The 14,327-nt window shown below is 42.5% G+C and overlaps 1 protein-coding gene across 6 annotated transcripts in view; it reads right to left on the bottom strand.

The window, feature by feature from the left end:
- KIAA2012 (KIAA2012 ortholog) overlaps positions 1-14,327 on the bottom strand; it is a 102,777-nt gene that overhangs the window by 55,015 nt on the left and 33,435 nt on the right. For all 6 annotated transcript variants that reach the window (XM_019554519.1, XM_019554520.1, XM_019554522.1 and 3 more), the window contains exons 8-11: positions 13,789-13,939; positions 7,684-7,824; positions 5,375-5,566; positions 4,080-4,208 (exon numbers count right to left, since the gene is read on the bottom strand). In XM_019554519.1, the coding sequence (XP_019410064.1) occupies positions 4,080-4,208; positions 5,375-5,566; positions 7,684-7,824; positions 13,789-13,939 (613 nt within the window). The remainder of the gene's footprint in view (positions 1-4,079; positions 4,209-5,374; positions 5,567-7,683; positions 7,825-13,788; positions 13,940-14,327) is intronic.

Here is a 14,327-nt window from a genome sequence, read left to right as displayed (position 1 = left end):
ACACACCCCCCAATAATCCCTGTAAAGAGTATTACAGTTGTACATATGCCTAGCGCAGTTTTGTCAACTTAAGTCTTGCCATTTTATATGTTTCTGTTAAAACTCCAGCTCATGGTTTCCAGTGAACATCAGAATTTTGGCTTTTATATTACAAGAAAAAAAACCTAGCTTTCATGACTCTGCAGAAAACTTTAAAACACACAACCTGTGATAATTCCAAACACAACCAGGCAAATAAAAAGAGGCCAAATGTATTTTTATTTATAATGCTTCATAATCTAAACTAGGGCTGTATAGCTGAGAGGCCATGGGTCACATGTAGCCTGTGAGTGGTTTAAGTGCAGGGGGCTGGTCAGTGCAGTTGTCAGAGCCACTGTGTTGGTGCAGCTCTGGAGCCCATGAAATAAATGCCGCTGCCACTCAAACTATACCCTTTTGCCTGCCACTGAATTTGGGGTCTTTGGTCGCTGTTGGTGACTACAATTGGCAGTAAGGGAAAAGGGAGGGCAAGTGGCAGTAGCGTTCACCCCTGGGATTCTGGAGGCACAACAACAGCACACAGCACCGTACCTAGACTCCTGGTGGTACTGGGTGAACTTTTAGTGTTAAGCCCCCCTTTGCCATAGATAATGATAATAATAATTCTTATTTTCAACATTTTAGGCTCCTTTCCAGCTGGGCCCCGGGTGGCCACCTGGTTTGCCCATATCTATGTCTGGCCCCAACAGCACAGTAGCTCCAGCAGCCATACCAATAAGCTGCCCCACTCTAGCCTGCGAGAAGACCCATGGTCTACATCTAATGTGCAGAGTCAAATGAGTTGGACACCCCTCATCTAAACTCTGGAGGTTTTCTGGAGGTCTCATGTTTTTTTGGTTGCTTATAGGTATTGCATTTTTTTAGGAATTACTTCTCCAAAGTTACTTTCCTTAATTGTCCCCCACCCTGCTATGTACATGTAAGGTGATTGTTTTAAATTAAATGAAGCAATAAGCCACTGCAGTGTATCTGCAAACAAGCAGTGAGGATATTCTGCTTCTTCCTCTGTGCCTGACAATACACCTAGTATTTGGTCGTATATCCAGTGAAGTCCATAGCAGTCCTATCCTGAGGGACCATATCACTGTAGTTTCACATTTGCACACCCTCTTGTGGCTTATGGCTCTGATTTTAAAAAAATGAGCTTGAACCTTTAATTTTATAGGCTCTAGTAAAGCTAAGTTGGTTTGAGACAGGACCTCTGGCAAAGATTCAACAATAGCCTTATTTAGTATCTTCAAGCAACACCACATTCACTGGCTATAAAATGAAATTAGTAAACAAATGAATACAATGGGACCAAGCTTTTTGGCAAGTGCCACTAATTAGCCCTGTATCCTCCTCAAGTGCCATTCCAACCCCCTTCCCCTGTCCAGTCTGCTCCTCTGCTTTCTGCTCCACGTCCTGTGCTCCTTCTCTGATCTGCTGTTCTGCTTTCTGCTTCCTGCCCTATCTCCAACTGTGCTGCCTGTCCCCTACCTGATCTACCATGTGCCATGCACAGAGGATGCCTGGCCACCCCTGAACTAACAGGTTAGACACTCAATCATACACCATTCCTAAGCATGGTTTAAAGTCAGGATAGATGGGGCCTTGGGAAAGTAACTATCCTTGAAACAATTTTCAAATCTTTTTTTTCCTCTCTTTTTTAAGTAGTCTGGTTTATATAGTTCACATACATGTGATATGATTACACAATGCATTACACCAACTATGTGCCTTTTAAAGGGGATACTCTCTAGTTCTAGCACACACTAGCATTTTAAGCTATCATTTATGAGGCTTTTTCTTCATAACAAAAGAGACCAAATGAATCTTGATCTAGGCTAAAACCCTTTCCTCTAATATAATCATAGAACTTCATTATCTTACCCTATGCCCAAAGGAATGCTTGCTGGTCTATAACATGATAGAACAGCACTCCAAGCTTCTTTCCCAGTTATGTGTTAGGCTTCTTCTACGTAAGAGAAATGACTCTCTGGTGTGATACCCTCAGCATAACAAGGTATAGATAAGAACAGCATCTCATCCTTTGTTCTTTGCTATACCAGGCTTGCAAATTCAGGGCTGAACACTAAAGGCAAGTTGTGCACATCCTTCCTTCTACCACAAAGATTCTAGAATCAAACCTAAAACTGCAACTCTGACCTCAAAAGAGGTTAAGTAAAAATGGCAGCTTTGGAATCAGCAATTCTGGTTTCTATCCATATTCACAGCCACATTTGCTTTGTTAAGTGACGTATTTGTGCTGCCGCTTGAAGCCCTAAAGAGCTAATATAGCTATGACCTGCATTCCATTCCTTCTTGTATAGCAACTTGACTGTTTAACTGCAACCTGTTACACCTGTGCAGACTTACTGGTGACTAGAGCTAGATGCATGTAACTGAAGGCCTAACTTGCCTATATTATTTATGATGATGTAAACCCAGCTTGACTTTCGGATGACAGTGAATTTGCAGGATGGGCAATCAAAGGAAGCATCCTTTTACTTAGAAGAGTGGTTCTCAACTTTTTTAGACTCAAGGCACCCCTTGGAAAATGCTAGCTCATAGCTTTTGTTTGTTTTTTGATTACAGAAAAGTAATAGACCAGTTCTTCTGTTGCAAGGAATTCAGAAAAAACACAACAGGGTGGAATGGTTAACACTATGAATTTCTATTTGAAATTTCTGGTTTTATCTTGTGAATTATGTTTACACACCTAACAGTGCTGACACTGCATGGCACCCTGTGGCACCCTTGAAAAGGTTTTAAGGGACCCCAGGTTGTTGCAGCATCAGGGTTGAGAATCACTGACTTAGAAATATGCAGCTGGCTTTTGATGTATTGTGGACTTGACTGCAATACTGTTAGGGAAAAAAAATCATTTCTTCCAGTAAATGAAGTAGATGACACAATGAAAGCACACTGATGCATTAACAAGCAAGTACCAAGGGGAAGAGGAGAAAGAAACAGGAAGTTCAGCACCACCTTTGATGTTGCCTTCATTTAAGATAACTAAAAATGACTTTGGCACTCTGTAAGCTAAGAGCATCCTGCCAAGTCCCCAACTGCCTGTGGCTCCTGGGGAGAATAGCTGAAGCACAGCAGAAGAAGGTGTCCTATGGCAGGGAGATTTTCAGTATATGGACCCTCTACGCCAAAGAAGGGAGCACAAATAAGTCAGCAGTGAATCAGGCCACTGAGGTAAGAAGCTGTAGTACTTTCATTGTGAGAAATAAGAGATAATGTCTTAACTGGGCAAGGTATGGAGCCCTTCCCCTAGGACAGGATCTGGGTTTTAAGATAAAGATTAAGCAGGGGACCAAAGGCTAATGTATGGTATTTACTGGTCAAATGACTTGGGTCCTTTCTTTACTGATATGGGCCAGCTGCTTCTGTAGTAACCTTCAATTTAACACCCCCTCAACTCTCCCTTCAACAGATTGTATCACTTTTTTTTCATTAAATACTTCTTTGTTGCTGTACATTTTGCAGTGGTTGTTGGTTTGGCAATACCATCTTTGGACATTTTCTTTTCCTTCCTTTTTTTCTTTTCTGTGAGATGGCCCTTTCCCAAAACAAGCCATTCTCCTTTTCCACAAGCTAGCATGCCAGGCAGTTTTTCAAGATTGCATAACATGTCTGTCAGAAGATGATTCACTTCGGCTGTCTGAAGCACATAGCACAAATACCTGAGCAGATTATAAATTAGCTGCCTCCTCCTTTTGAGACTCACTGTAAAGGACAGAAATATATTGTTTACATTGGGCAAATTCCAAAGCAGCTTTGAAAACCTTTAAAAAATGCATTTGCACCACACAGTACCCCCCACTCATAATACACATTTCATGATCTCTTCTATTGTACAGCACAAGTAAACTTGCTGTGCAAATATTAGCTATCCTGTCTGAATGAAGAAAAATGATACTGTGTCAATAAGAAGAGAGAGGCAGTGATCTGGGTCTATTTTTTTTATTTGGGTTGTCTGAACCTTTGAAAGTTATAGATGCAATTCCTCTGTCTTAGAAAGAAAACTACGTCAGATAATGTGTTCTTACCTTCACCTGGACTGAAGTTCAACTGGTTAGGAACATCAGCATTTTGGACAGATTCCAAGAGAGACAGACAAATGATTTCTCCATCCGGACCCATTATGAGGCTGTCTAGTGAAGTGCCATTATGACACTCTGGAAAGCATAAAAATGAGCAACATTACTGACACACTAATTCACCTTGAAATCCATTGAAATAGAGACAATAAGAGTTATGATATTTCTATGAAAATATATGTACAAAGCTACCGAAAACTGTGACCACATTGTCATAGTATGATTCAGGGTAGGCTGATGGTAATGAATCATATTCCATTATAGGGGATGGGACAGAGCATAAAATTAGATCTAGATTTTGAAAGTTATCCCCACAGTTCATATGTGTTATTTCAGGATTTTGGTTGTGCTCTACATAAAGACAGTCCTCAGCTGTGAAATTCAGATTGATGTCAGGAGTTGGGTTCTGAACTCCATTCCCACAAAGCCTGGGGGTGATCTGATCAAGGGTTATTATTACACAGTATTCATATTTTCTGGACATGACTATTTATACTGAAGTGAAAAATAATCTTCAAATAAAAATCGCTAAGAGTATTTTCCTTTTCCCCTTGCTGCTCTATTCTATACTCTGTAAATGGAATTGTACTTTGGTGACAACCCATTATCTTTACTCTTTCTGATATAGTGGTAACTTTAGAAACTTCTGCCAGTTGGTCATTGCTTTTGGATGCTATCATTAGCTGGCATATAGACAAAACAGTGGATTAGTAAAAGTACATGTTTAATTGGCATGGGATCAACTACCTCTGGTATACATGAGTATTTTTTCATTGGCTTCAACTGAATTGCACTTTCTTACAATAGGTCTTTGGAGATTAGTGACTTCTCTCTGTGAATTATTAACTTCATATTTAGCCAGCATGCCTGTGAACAAGCAGATGGTCTATGCTGGCTTTTTGTCATGTATATTTGTTGCTGAGGGTAGCTAACTCCTTCCCACTGGATACATCATCTATATGATTTGTTGTCTCTTCCTTTTTTGTGTCTTAATAATCCATGTTATCGTGCATGCTTTTCTAACGGCATTTTATAATGGAACCTTTCTTTTCTCAGAAACATGCCCATCAAATATTAAACAACTCCTGAAATGCACAGTGCTGCTGCTAAAAGCAGCATGTTTATTTCTGGCTTTAAAAAAGGAGAAAAGATCCATTGTGCCTCTCCAGCATGTGCCGTGTGAACAGAAGAACATATCTGCAGATTCCATGCATAGTACAAACATATACAGTTGTAACTGTTACCTCTCAGCTCTTCTGGTAGAGCACCGTGAGTGGTTCCCATGGGGAGAGCCTGAGAAGTGCTGTTTGTGAATATGCTGCTGCTAGAAGTTTTCAAATTCTCTCTGCCACTCTGGGTCACTGGAATCTTCTTCCTATGTATGCAGGACAGCAGATCTAATGTTGGGGCTGCATTTTGGATAACTGAATCATCATCTAGGAAGAAGCATGTAAAAAGTACAATAATAAAGGCCTGCATAAAATAAAATAATATATTCTGCAGAGAAACAGATACACACACACACACACACACACACACACACACACACACACACAAATAGAAGGGGTGGATCCAGATGAGCATGCATATGTGGTATGCGCCACAGACCTGTCCGTGATGCCGCACACTGCACGCGTTGCACATGCAAGTGTTCCCCATGCTGCTAATTTGCAGTGCAGTGGTGGTGGTGGTGGTGGGGGTCTGACACCAGGAGACCCCAGTGTCAAAAAAGCCTGGGCAGTGCATGTGGCAGCAGCATGCACTGCCTGAAACCAGAGCGTGGCTGGCCGGAGCCATGCTCCAGCTGCTGGCCAGGCTCCCTGCTGCTGGATTGCATGGCTGCAGCCCTCAGAGGCTCTCAGGACTCCAGGTAAGGCTGCTAGTGGGGATGTGCCCAAGCAGGGCAGATAAGTACAGAGAGGTCCAAGATTAAATCATGACATTTCTTTTGCCTATACTGTCAAGTTATTCTTTCTAATCTTTATCTTCACTGTCAGGATTTATAAAATGCTACATATGCTGCAACATGTTGATTGAAACAGATAAGCATTTGTATCAATGTAAATAAAGCTTCATTAAATGTTTCTCAGCCCATTGGTGCTGAACCAGAGAGTCTGCTACAGAACTTAAGTGAAGGGTCCGATACTGGAGGGCACGTCTACTTGTGTGCTTCAATGTATATTAGCCTATTTTAATACACATTAAAGCTTCACAAAGAAGCGTGCTCTTTAGTTAATGTGCATTAACATAGGCTATAATGCACATTTTTCTAGTACCTCACAACGGAGGTACTAGATTTAATGTCCACTACCTGAAACGCATTAATGAACATGTAGACATGCTCAGAATTACAGTGATTATGACTAAAAAGGTCCCATATGGCATTACAATTGGGAAACCCTGTCTGAGAGATTTTTTCCTTTCTGCACCTAGCATAGGAAATAACTCTTGTATTTAAGATTCCATTGGACATCACTGCATAGTGTACAAATGTTGAGTTGTTGATGAAGAGCACTGTAAACTGTAGTAAATATTTTTAGCCCAAATGGTTTTAATAATATTAAGATATAAAGTTCATAACTATGTTTTCTATTGCTACTTGATTATTTCCAGTTAGCATTTGGGTTTGATGAGTTCCGAAAAAAGGCCCCAAAAAACACAGCTGCTGCAGAAAGGCAGCACTGATTATTCATTAAGGAGCACTCTTTCCACTTAGGTTATGCGTACTCTGGACTCCCAGGAGTGGCTGCAGCTTAGGGTAGACATAGCCAAGCTCTCTCAGGTAACTGGGAGCAATTTAGCTGTAGCAGTACTAAGCTCAACCTGAGCCAATTTACCTATCCTCAGTGTCACAAATCATGTTGTATCATGATGCTAAAGGAATGATGCATTTTTGAAGGTGCCATCTTTCACATATATAAGGTATAGTTGATGAAGATCCCACTTTGCTCAATTTTCTTTCCCGGAGGAGTGAAACTGGTGGAGTTCCAGTTATATAAGTGCATTGTGTATACCCAAAAGTGCCCCTGAAGTTTCTGTAGGTACAGATATACTTTTGTCTCATTCCTAAATTGTGTAGCAGTACTATACACTGTTTAAAAGCTGTGATGTTTTCCATCTCACAGAGGCCAGGCTTCAGTCAAAGATTAAATGAATTCTGTTAGAAAAAATTTAAAATCTTTCAAAACTCTTGGGATCCTTGAGTGAAAAGTGTTGAAAAATGTTAGTGGTTGTGAATTAACAAAATTCCACTATAGCAGGTCTCTTACAGTGTCTTCCAATGCTATCAAACCAATGACAATCAGATAGGTTTATGATCATATTTTGTTTCCAGAAACACCTTTAGTAGGCAAATAGCTAGGAATAGAATTAGGGTTATAGCAGAGATTATGTTAAGGCAGTTAAAGTATATGTAAAAACTATACGCGTTTGATTTGTATTAACTGACCTCTCTTACAGTGGCCTTCCTTTCCAGCATTAACCCTGCTTATTCCTGCCTTTCTCCCTTCCAGGATGAATTTCTGGTTGCTTATTGGAGGCTGGGAACAGCTACCTTGATGTGCCTGTGCTTTTCCTTCAATGATCACCTGGTCCCGCTCAGTTGCATCTTCTGTCCCAGAAACAAGGTTATTCTGTGAAGTGGCCAACAAAGTCTCGCAGCTAGCTTCTGATTTGGGTGTATAACAAGAAGCTCCTGAAATGAGAGCGGTAAATGAAATGGAGATATCAGTCAGTTTTTGCATGACTTTTTTTTTACCAGTTTCTTTGAAAAAGTTTCCAAATGGCTTTATGTCTACCTGTTCCTCTTTTGTATTTTCAGACCAGGCGTGGCAAAGGCTGGACACACAACTGCCGTGAACAGCATTTTTAAACTCTTTTATTAATGTCAAGAAAGTGATAAACTGACAAAGGTAACCTGTTGCCTTAGCCAAGAGTCTGGTACAATCCCAGAAGGGGAGAAAGTACACTACTGGGATGGGTAAAAAAATAGGGGCATGCTGTATTGTAGAGACGAATAATTTCTTCCACTACTGTCTGATCTACATTTGCCCATAAAGTAATGTAAGGTACCTACAGATGTGCTCCAACACTTTTTAATTAGAACACATTAGAGCAGACTCAATGAATCAGATCTGTTTCTCATTCTAATTAGAACGTTCCAGCATCGCTTCACCTTTCATATGTATTAAGCCCCCGTGCATTTCACAATGGCCATGGGGGTGCTTTATCTAAACCTTGTCAAATGAACTTTAGGTAAAGCGTCCTGTGGCCATTTTGAAATGTGTGCAGGGCCAGATTAACCCTTTAATAGGCCTTAGGCAAACAAACTCGTGGGCTCCATGCTGGCCGAGACCCCCCTTCCCACCATAGCGCTGCTGCCTGCAGGGAGCAGGGCTCAGAGCTGCTGCTAGGGGGTGGCCACCACCAGTGGTGGCATTAGGGTTGTTGGGCCCTTGGGCAAGAGAGTCATTTGGGACCCCTTAGAGGCTTCATTTTGATGACCTATAAGCAAGTAGGCCATTTTTAATTTCACTTTACCTTATCTATGAAACTGCAATGAAAGTATCTTAATACAATATTGATGATACAAAGAAAGAGTTTTTTTAATATTGAGCTATATTCTAGATTCATTCTAGGTTCATAATTTCACCCCCTTTAAAGTGTGGGGCCCTGGGCGGTCACATGGTTTGCCCTCCCCTAAGGCTGCTACTGTCACGATGGCAGCAAGGCCAGCAGAGGGAAGGGAAGGGAAGTGAAGGGAAGGAGATAGAGCCATTTGCACCACTGCAGAGGGAAGGACCAGGCCCCTCACATCCCACAGCTCAGGACCCTAGGCATGTGCCTAGTTTGCCTACACATTAATCCAGCCCTAAATACACGGGAGCTTAATACACGTGATGGTGATCTGTTTTAATTCGAGTGGCTATCTAGGAACTGCTCTAATTAAAACAACCCCATCCCCCCACAAGCCTTGAGCACATGTATAGACAGGCATACAGTCTATCTGCATGATATGAATGTTTTAATTTAATTTAACTTCTAGACTCTCTACATAAATTATTTTCACATCCCTCAGGTATCTCCAACTAGCGCACAGTAAAAGAGTATCTCACTTAAACTAAGATTCTAGGCCAAGGTTGGGCAATTATTTGGGCTGGAGAGCCACTTAGGGAGTTTTGGTAAACTGTCATGGGCTAGGTCAGCAGTCCTTCTCCCCACAACAGCTCACCAAAACTCTCTAAGTGCTCTGCCCTGTGCTTAGCCGGGTGGATGGGATGGAGCTATGGGCGGGTGGGGAGTGGCATCCTGAGTAAGGTGGGTGGCCGGAATTGAGATTATGGGGCTGTGACAGCATGAGGATGGGACTCGGGGCAGAGCTGTGATCCACTCCCCACATGCCCACTCACAGTGATGTGAGGGGAACAGATCGTGGCTCTGACCCAGGCCCTGGCCCTGCGATCCTGATCCCAGCCCAGGCCCCAGCTCCACTCCCACCCCCGCCCACCCATTCAAGCTGGTCCCTGCCCCGCCATGGCCCTGTCCATCCACCCAGCTGAACGCACCTTGCCCGTGGGGGTCCTAGGCCCTGCTCGCCTGCTCCATCCAGTGTCCCTGGTGATGGGTGCAGAGCAGACGGGCCAGAGGGCCCAGACAGTAGGGCTGGGGCTGGTAGTGGCAACAGAGACTGACAGCAGTAGCTGGAAAGAGCTACCACTGAGGGGCACATTAGGAAGTGAGTCTGGTTACTGTGCCACCCCAGACCTGCTGTGTGCTTGGGGGTGGCAGGAACGGCTGCATGCACCATGGCCCAGGCTGTCCCCCACACCTGGGCTGGGGTGGGACTGAGGGACCCACCATGGGCATCCTGCTAAAATCCTTTAGCAGGTTAGATTTGGCCTACAGGCCATATTTTGCCCTGGCTAGAATCTAGGTTTACGGGATTGATATTTACCCTCAGATACTGGTATGTAACTCCAAGAAACTTAATTGGGATTAATGGGCATGTATACAATGCCCCAGGAGAGGGGGAAGGGAGGGAGTGTTTTAATTAGTGCAGGTCCAAGAGCCACTTTAATAAAAAGTGCCCAGAGTGTCTTATGTATCAGCATCCCTGTGCTGAAAAATGGTGGTGGGTGCGCTTTAACTAAAGCTCATCAAATGTGCCCCTGCCACCATTTTTCAGCATGGGGACGCTGAACATGAGATGCTGCAGTCTAATTATTAGTGTTGATTGCACTTCAGCAGACTTGATTAATCAATAACTCAATTAAGCCTTGCTGCTTGTGTATAGGTGCCCTATACATTTGCAAAATTTGGCCTTAAATAGCTAATAATAATACTTATTTTTTAATGAGAAAAAATAACGTACCTCTGCTGTCCTGAAATGCAGTTTAGTTTTTATCTCCTAGGTTTTCCAATTTGCACAGGAAAATTATTTGACTGCAGTAGCAATGATATTTTTATATGCACTACTACAATGATTTTTTAAACCATGATTCATATGAGGGTGTTAAAATCAATAGACAGATAGAAAGCAGTTACTGCTTTTTGCAGTGCTGAGTCAGTCTGAGCAGACTTCCTGGTGACAGAAGAAACCTTGTGAAAGGCACAAGAAAGGAGGATGACCAAAATACTATGGATTGTGTTACACAGGTCAGATTGGGACTAGGTTCTGAAATCTATTAAAGCAAACTCATGGAAAAGAAGAATTGAAAAGGAGGTAGATAAAGGGTGAAGTGTGGTACCAGGAAGGGAAGTTGAGAGCTAATATAAATGGAGTGGTAGAAATATATGGAAATATCATCCTTCTGCTTAAGTTTTGCAGAGTCTTTAGATTTTGCCAAGGTTTGACATCTATGCCTCAAGAGTCACTGTGGTGAAAGATGAGCAGTGCTGAAAGCTGCTGCCTTTTCAAATTCTTGATAAATGGAAACGTTTCTGAACGTTCTTCCTTCCCGTTTAAAATGTATTTAAACATTGAAATGGATTCAGACAAATCTTTTAACATATTTCTATTATTCTCTGACTTTTAAAATACTTTCCATATGGGATAATAATTTCCAAAGCCTGTTTCATACTAACCACTTGAAATTCAGGTTAAGGGACTAGCTGTTACTGTTGAAGTCAGTGGGACCAGAGGAAGTAAGAACTGCAGGAGTTGCTGATGTTAACCAGGATACTTGTGCTATCTACATCTACAGACCATATCTTATTTAGTTAGTCTGTAATATAAATGTGCATATATACCCTGACTTCTAACCAGCATGCTGCCAGCTGCCAGTATTTTCGGATGCTGTGATAAGTCGTGCTGAAGATTGTTGTGGATCACAGTGACAAAGGATGGTCACATGCTCATGTTTTTCTAAGGGGCAGAGGAGAAATTCTGGGAACACTTTCATCCCACATTTCCCATTTCTCTCCCCAACATTGTGATAATCCTCTTTTCAGACAAACATGGTGACTATTTCTGTATCTCACTGTATGCATCTGCCATTGGGCCTTATTCCATACATCTGCCAGAGAGCCTAGGTATTTATATTGGGTATTTTTTTCTCTGTTGCCTCTATAGTGTTGAATCATAGAAAGTTAGGGTTGGAAGGGACCTAAGGAAGTCATCTAGTCCAACCCCCTGCTCAAAGCAGGACCAGCCCCAACTAGATCATCCAGCCAAAGCTTTGTCTAGCCAGGTTTTGAAAACTGTCTAGGATGGAGCTTCCACCACCTGTCTGGGTAACCTATTCCAGTGTTTTACTAGCTTCCTAGTGAGAAAATTCTTTCTAATATCTAACCTAAACTTCCCTTGCTGCAAATTGAGACCATCGCTCTTTGTTCTGTCATCTGCCACCGCTGAGAATACCTTAGCACCATCCTCTTTCGAACCTTCCTTCAGGTAGTTGAAGACTGCTATTAAGTCTCTTCTTGGTCTCCTCTTCTTTTGACTAAATAAGCCCAGTTCTCACCAAGTCTTTTTTTGTAAGTCATGTCCCCCAACCCCCTCACCATTTTTGTTGCCCTCCACTGGGGTCGCTCCAATTTGTCCACATTCTTTTTGTAGTGGGGGGCCCAAAATCGAACACAGTATTCTAGATATGGCCTCACCAGTGCTGAATAGAGGGGAATAATCACTTCCCTTGACCTACTGGCAACATACCTACCAGTGCAGCCCAGTACGCCATTAGTCTTCTTGGCAACAGGGGCACACTGCTGGCTCATATTCAGCTTATTGTCCACTGTAACCCCCAGATCCTTTTTTGCAGAGGTGCTGTCCAGCCAGTCAGCTCCCAGCCTGTACTTGTGAATGGGATTGTTCTATCCTAAGTGCAGGACTTTGCACTTGTCCTTGTTGTGCCTCATGAGATTTCTTTTGGACCAATCCTCCAATTTGTCTAGGTCACTCTGAATCCTAGCCCTACCCTCCAGCATATATACTGTTCCCCCCAGCTTGGTGTCATCTGCAAACTTGCTGAGGGTGCACTCTATGCCATGTTCCAGGTCGTTGATGAAGACATTGAACAAAACCAGCCCCAGGACCAACCCTGGGGGCTCTTCACTTGGTACCGGCTACCAACTAGACATTGAGCCATTGATTACTACTCTCGGAGCTCGATGTTCCAACCAGTTTTCTATCCACCTTACAGTCCATTCATTCAGCCCATACTTCCTTAGTTTGCTTCTGAAAGTGCTGTGGGAGACTGTATCAAAAGCTAAAATCAAGGTATACCACATCCACCAATCTCCCACATCCACATCTAGTCAGTCACCTCATCATAGAAGGCAATTATGTCGGTCAGTCATGACTTGCCCTTGGTGAATCCATGCTGACTCTACCTAATGAACTTTTTCTCCTCCAAGTATTTAGAACTGAATTCCTTGAGGATCTGTTCCATTATTTTTCCAGGAACTGAGGTGAGGCTGACTGGTCTGTAGTTCCCTGGATCCTCTTTTTTTCCCTTTCTTATATATGTACACTATATTTGCCCTTTTACAATCATTTGGGACCTCTCCTCACCTTAACATTCATTTTGAAAATGAAGCTTTGTATTGTTTTCTGGGTGCCCTCAAACATGCTTTATTTACATTTACTAAGTTAGCCACTCTAACAGGCTGAGCAGGAATGAACCTTGTAGAACTGGCAAAATATTGTAAAGTCTGCTTTTGTGAGATGCCCAGCCTTGTTTTCCCATATCAAAGTGGCTGGCTAATTCATATGACTTTGGGTAAGCAGTTCGAATACTGGGGTGTTTATCTGATCCAAATCTGTTGACATTTAGAATCATAGAAAATTAGGGTTGGAAGGGACCGCAGGAAGTCATCTAGTCCAACCCAAGTAGATCACTCTAGTCAGGACTTTGTCAAGCTGGAACTTAAAACCTCCAAGGATGCAAAGTACTACTTCTCTTTGTTACGTACTACTAGACATTCTGGCTAGCTCTGATGTTGTACTGAAATACAGGGCTCTGACTCATCACTGGGGCATGAACGTTGTGGAATCCAAAAGGAACCTGTCCCAAATTCCTTCAGTGAGAATACAAGAGTCCAGGAATGGAAAATTCCTTTTCTCTGCAATCCTCATTTAGTTCTTGTATAGTTCTTAGTTATTGTACAAGTACCTTGAATTACACAGATCAAAGTATCTTCCATCTACAGCTAATAATACCTCTTTGTTTCTTTGTTTTGCTCTTGGAGTGGTTTTGCAACTGAACAAGCAAAGGAAGGATTAAAAGTTCTTCTGGAGGTTTTCCATGGGTCCTCTGGGTTCTGGGTGTTTCTTCTGAAATTGAAGGTAACTTCAGCATCTCTGACACAAGCTGTAAAATATAAATCTAAGATAAAAAATAATGGAATATACTTGGGTACTTCCATTTTTATTCCATTCCAGAAGACTACCTTCAGGTGGCTTGGTGGTACAGTAATGTATTATAATCTCCAAATCCAAATCGAATCAAGGAACCAATTAAAAGGTCTGAATCGAGTCGAAGCTCTCCGAATCAATTCAGAAAAGATTTCGAGAGCTTCAGTGATTTGGGCATTCCCCGCCCACTGCAGCAGGGAGCTGGACCCAGACTCTATGCTGATAAGTAGGTGGCAGGGGAAAGGGGGACTGGAGGAGCAGGGAGGTGACCATGGAGGGACCCCTGCCAGGCCCCATCCCCTGCCTGCTCCTCTAGCCCCCATGAGTGACCCATGACCTCCACC

The sequence above is a fragment of the Crocodylus porosus genome, unplaced genomic scaffold (genome assembly GCF_001723895.1).
Source record: "Crocodylus porosus isolate Cpor-Errol unplaced genomic scaffold, CroPor_comp1, whole genome shotgun sequence".
In the NCBI taxonomy this organism is placed as follows: Eukaryota; Metazoa; Chordata; order Crocodylia; family Crocodylidae; genus Crocodylus; species Crocodylus porosus.
Note: the sequence above shows the minus strand (reverse complement) of the source record. Positions and strands in the feature narration are given on the sequence as shown.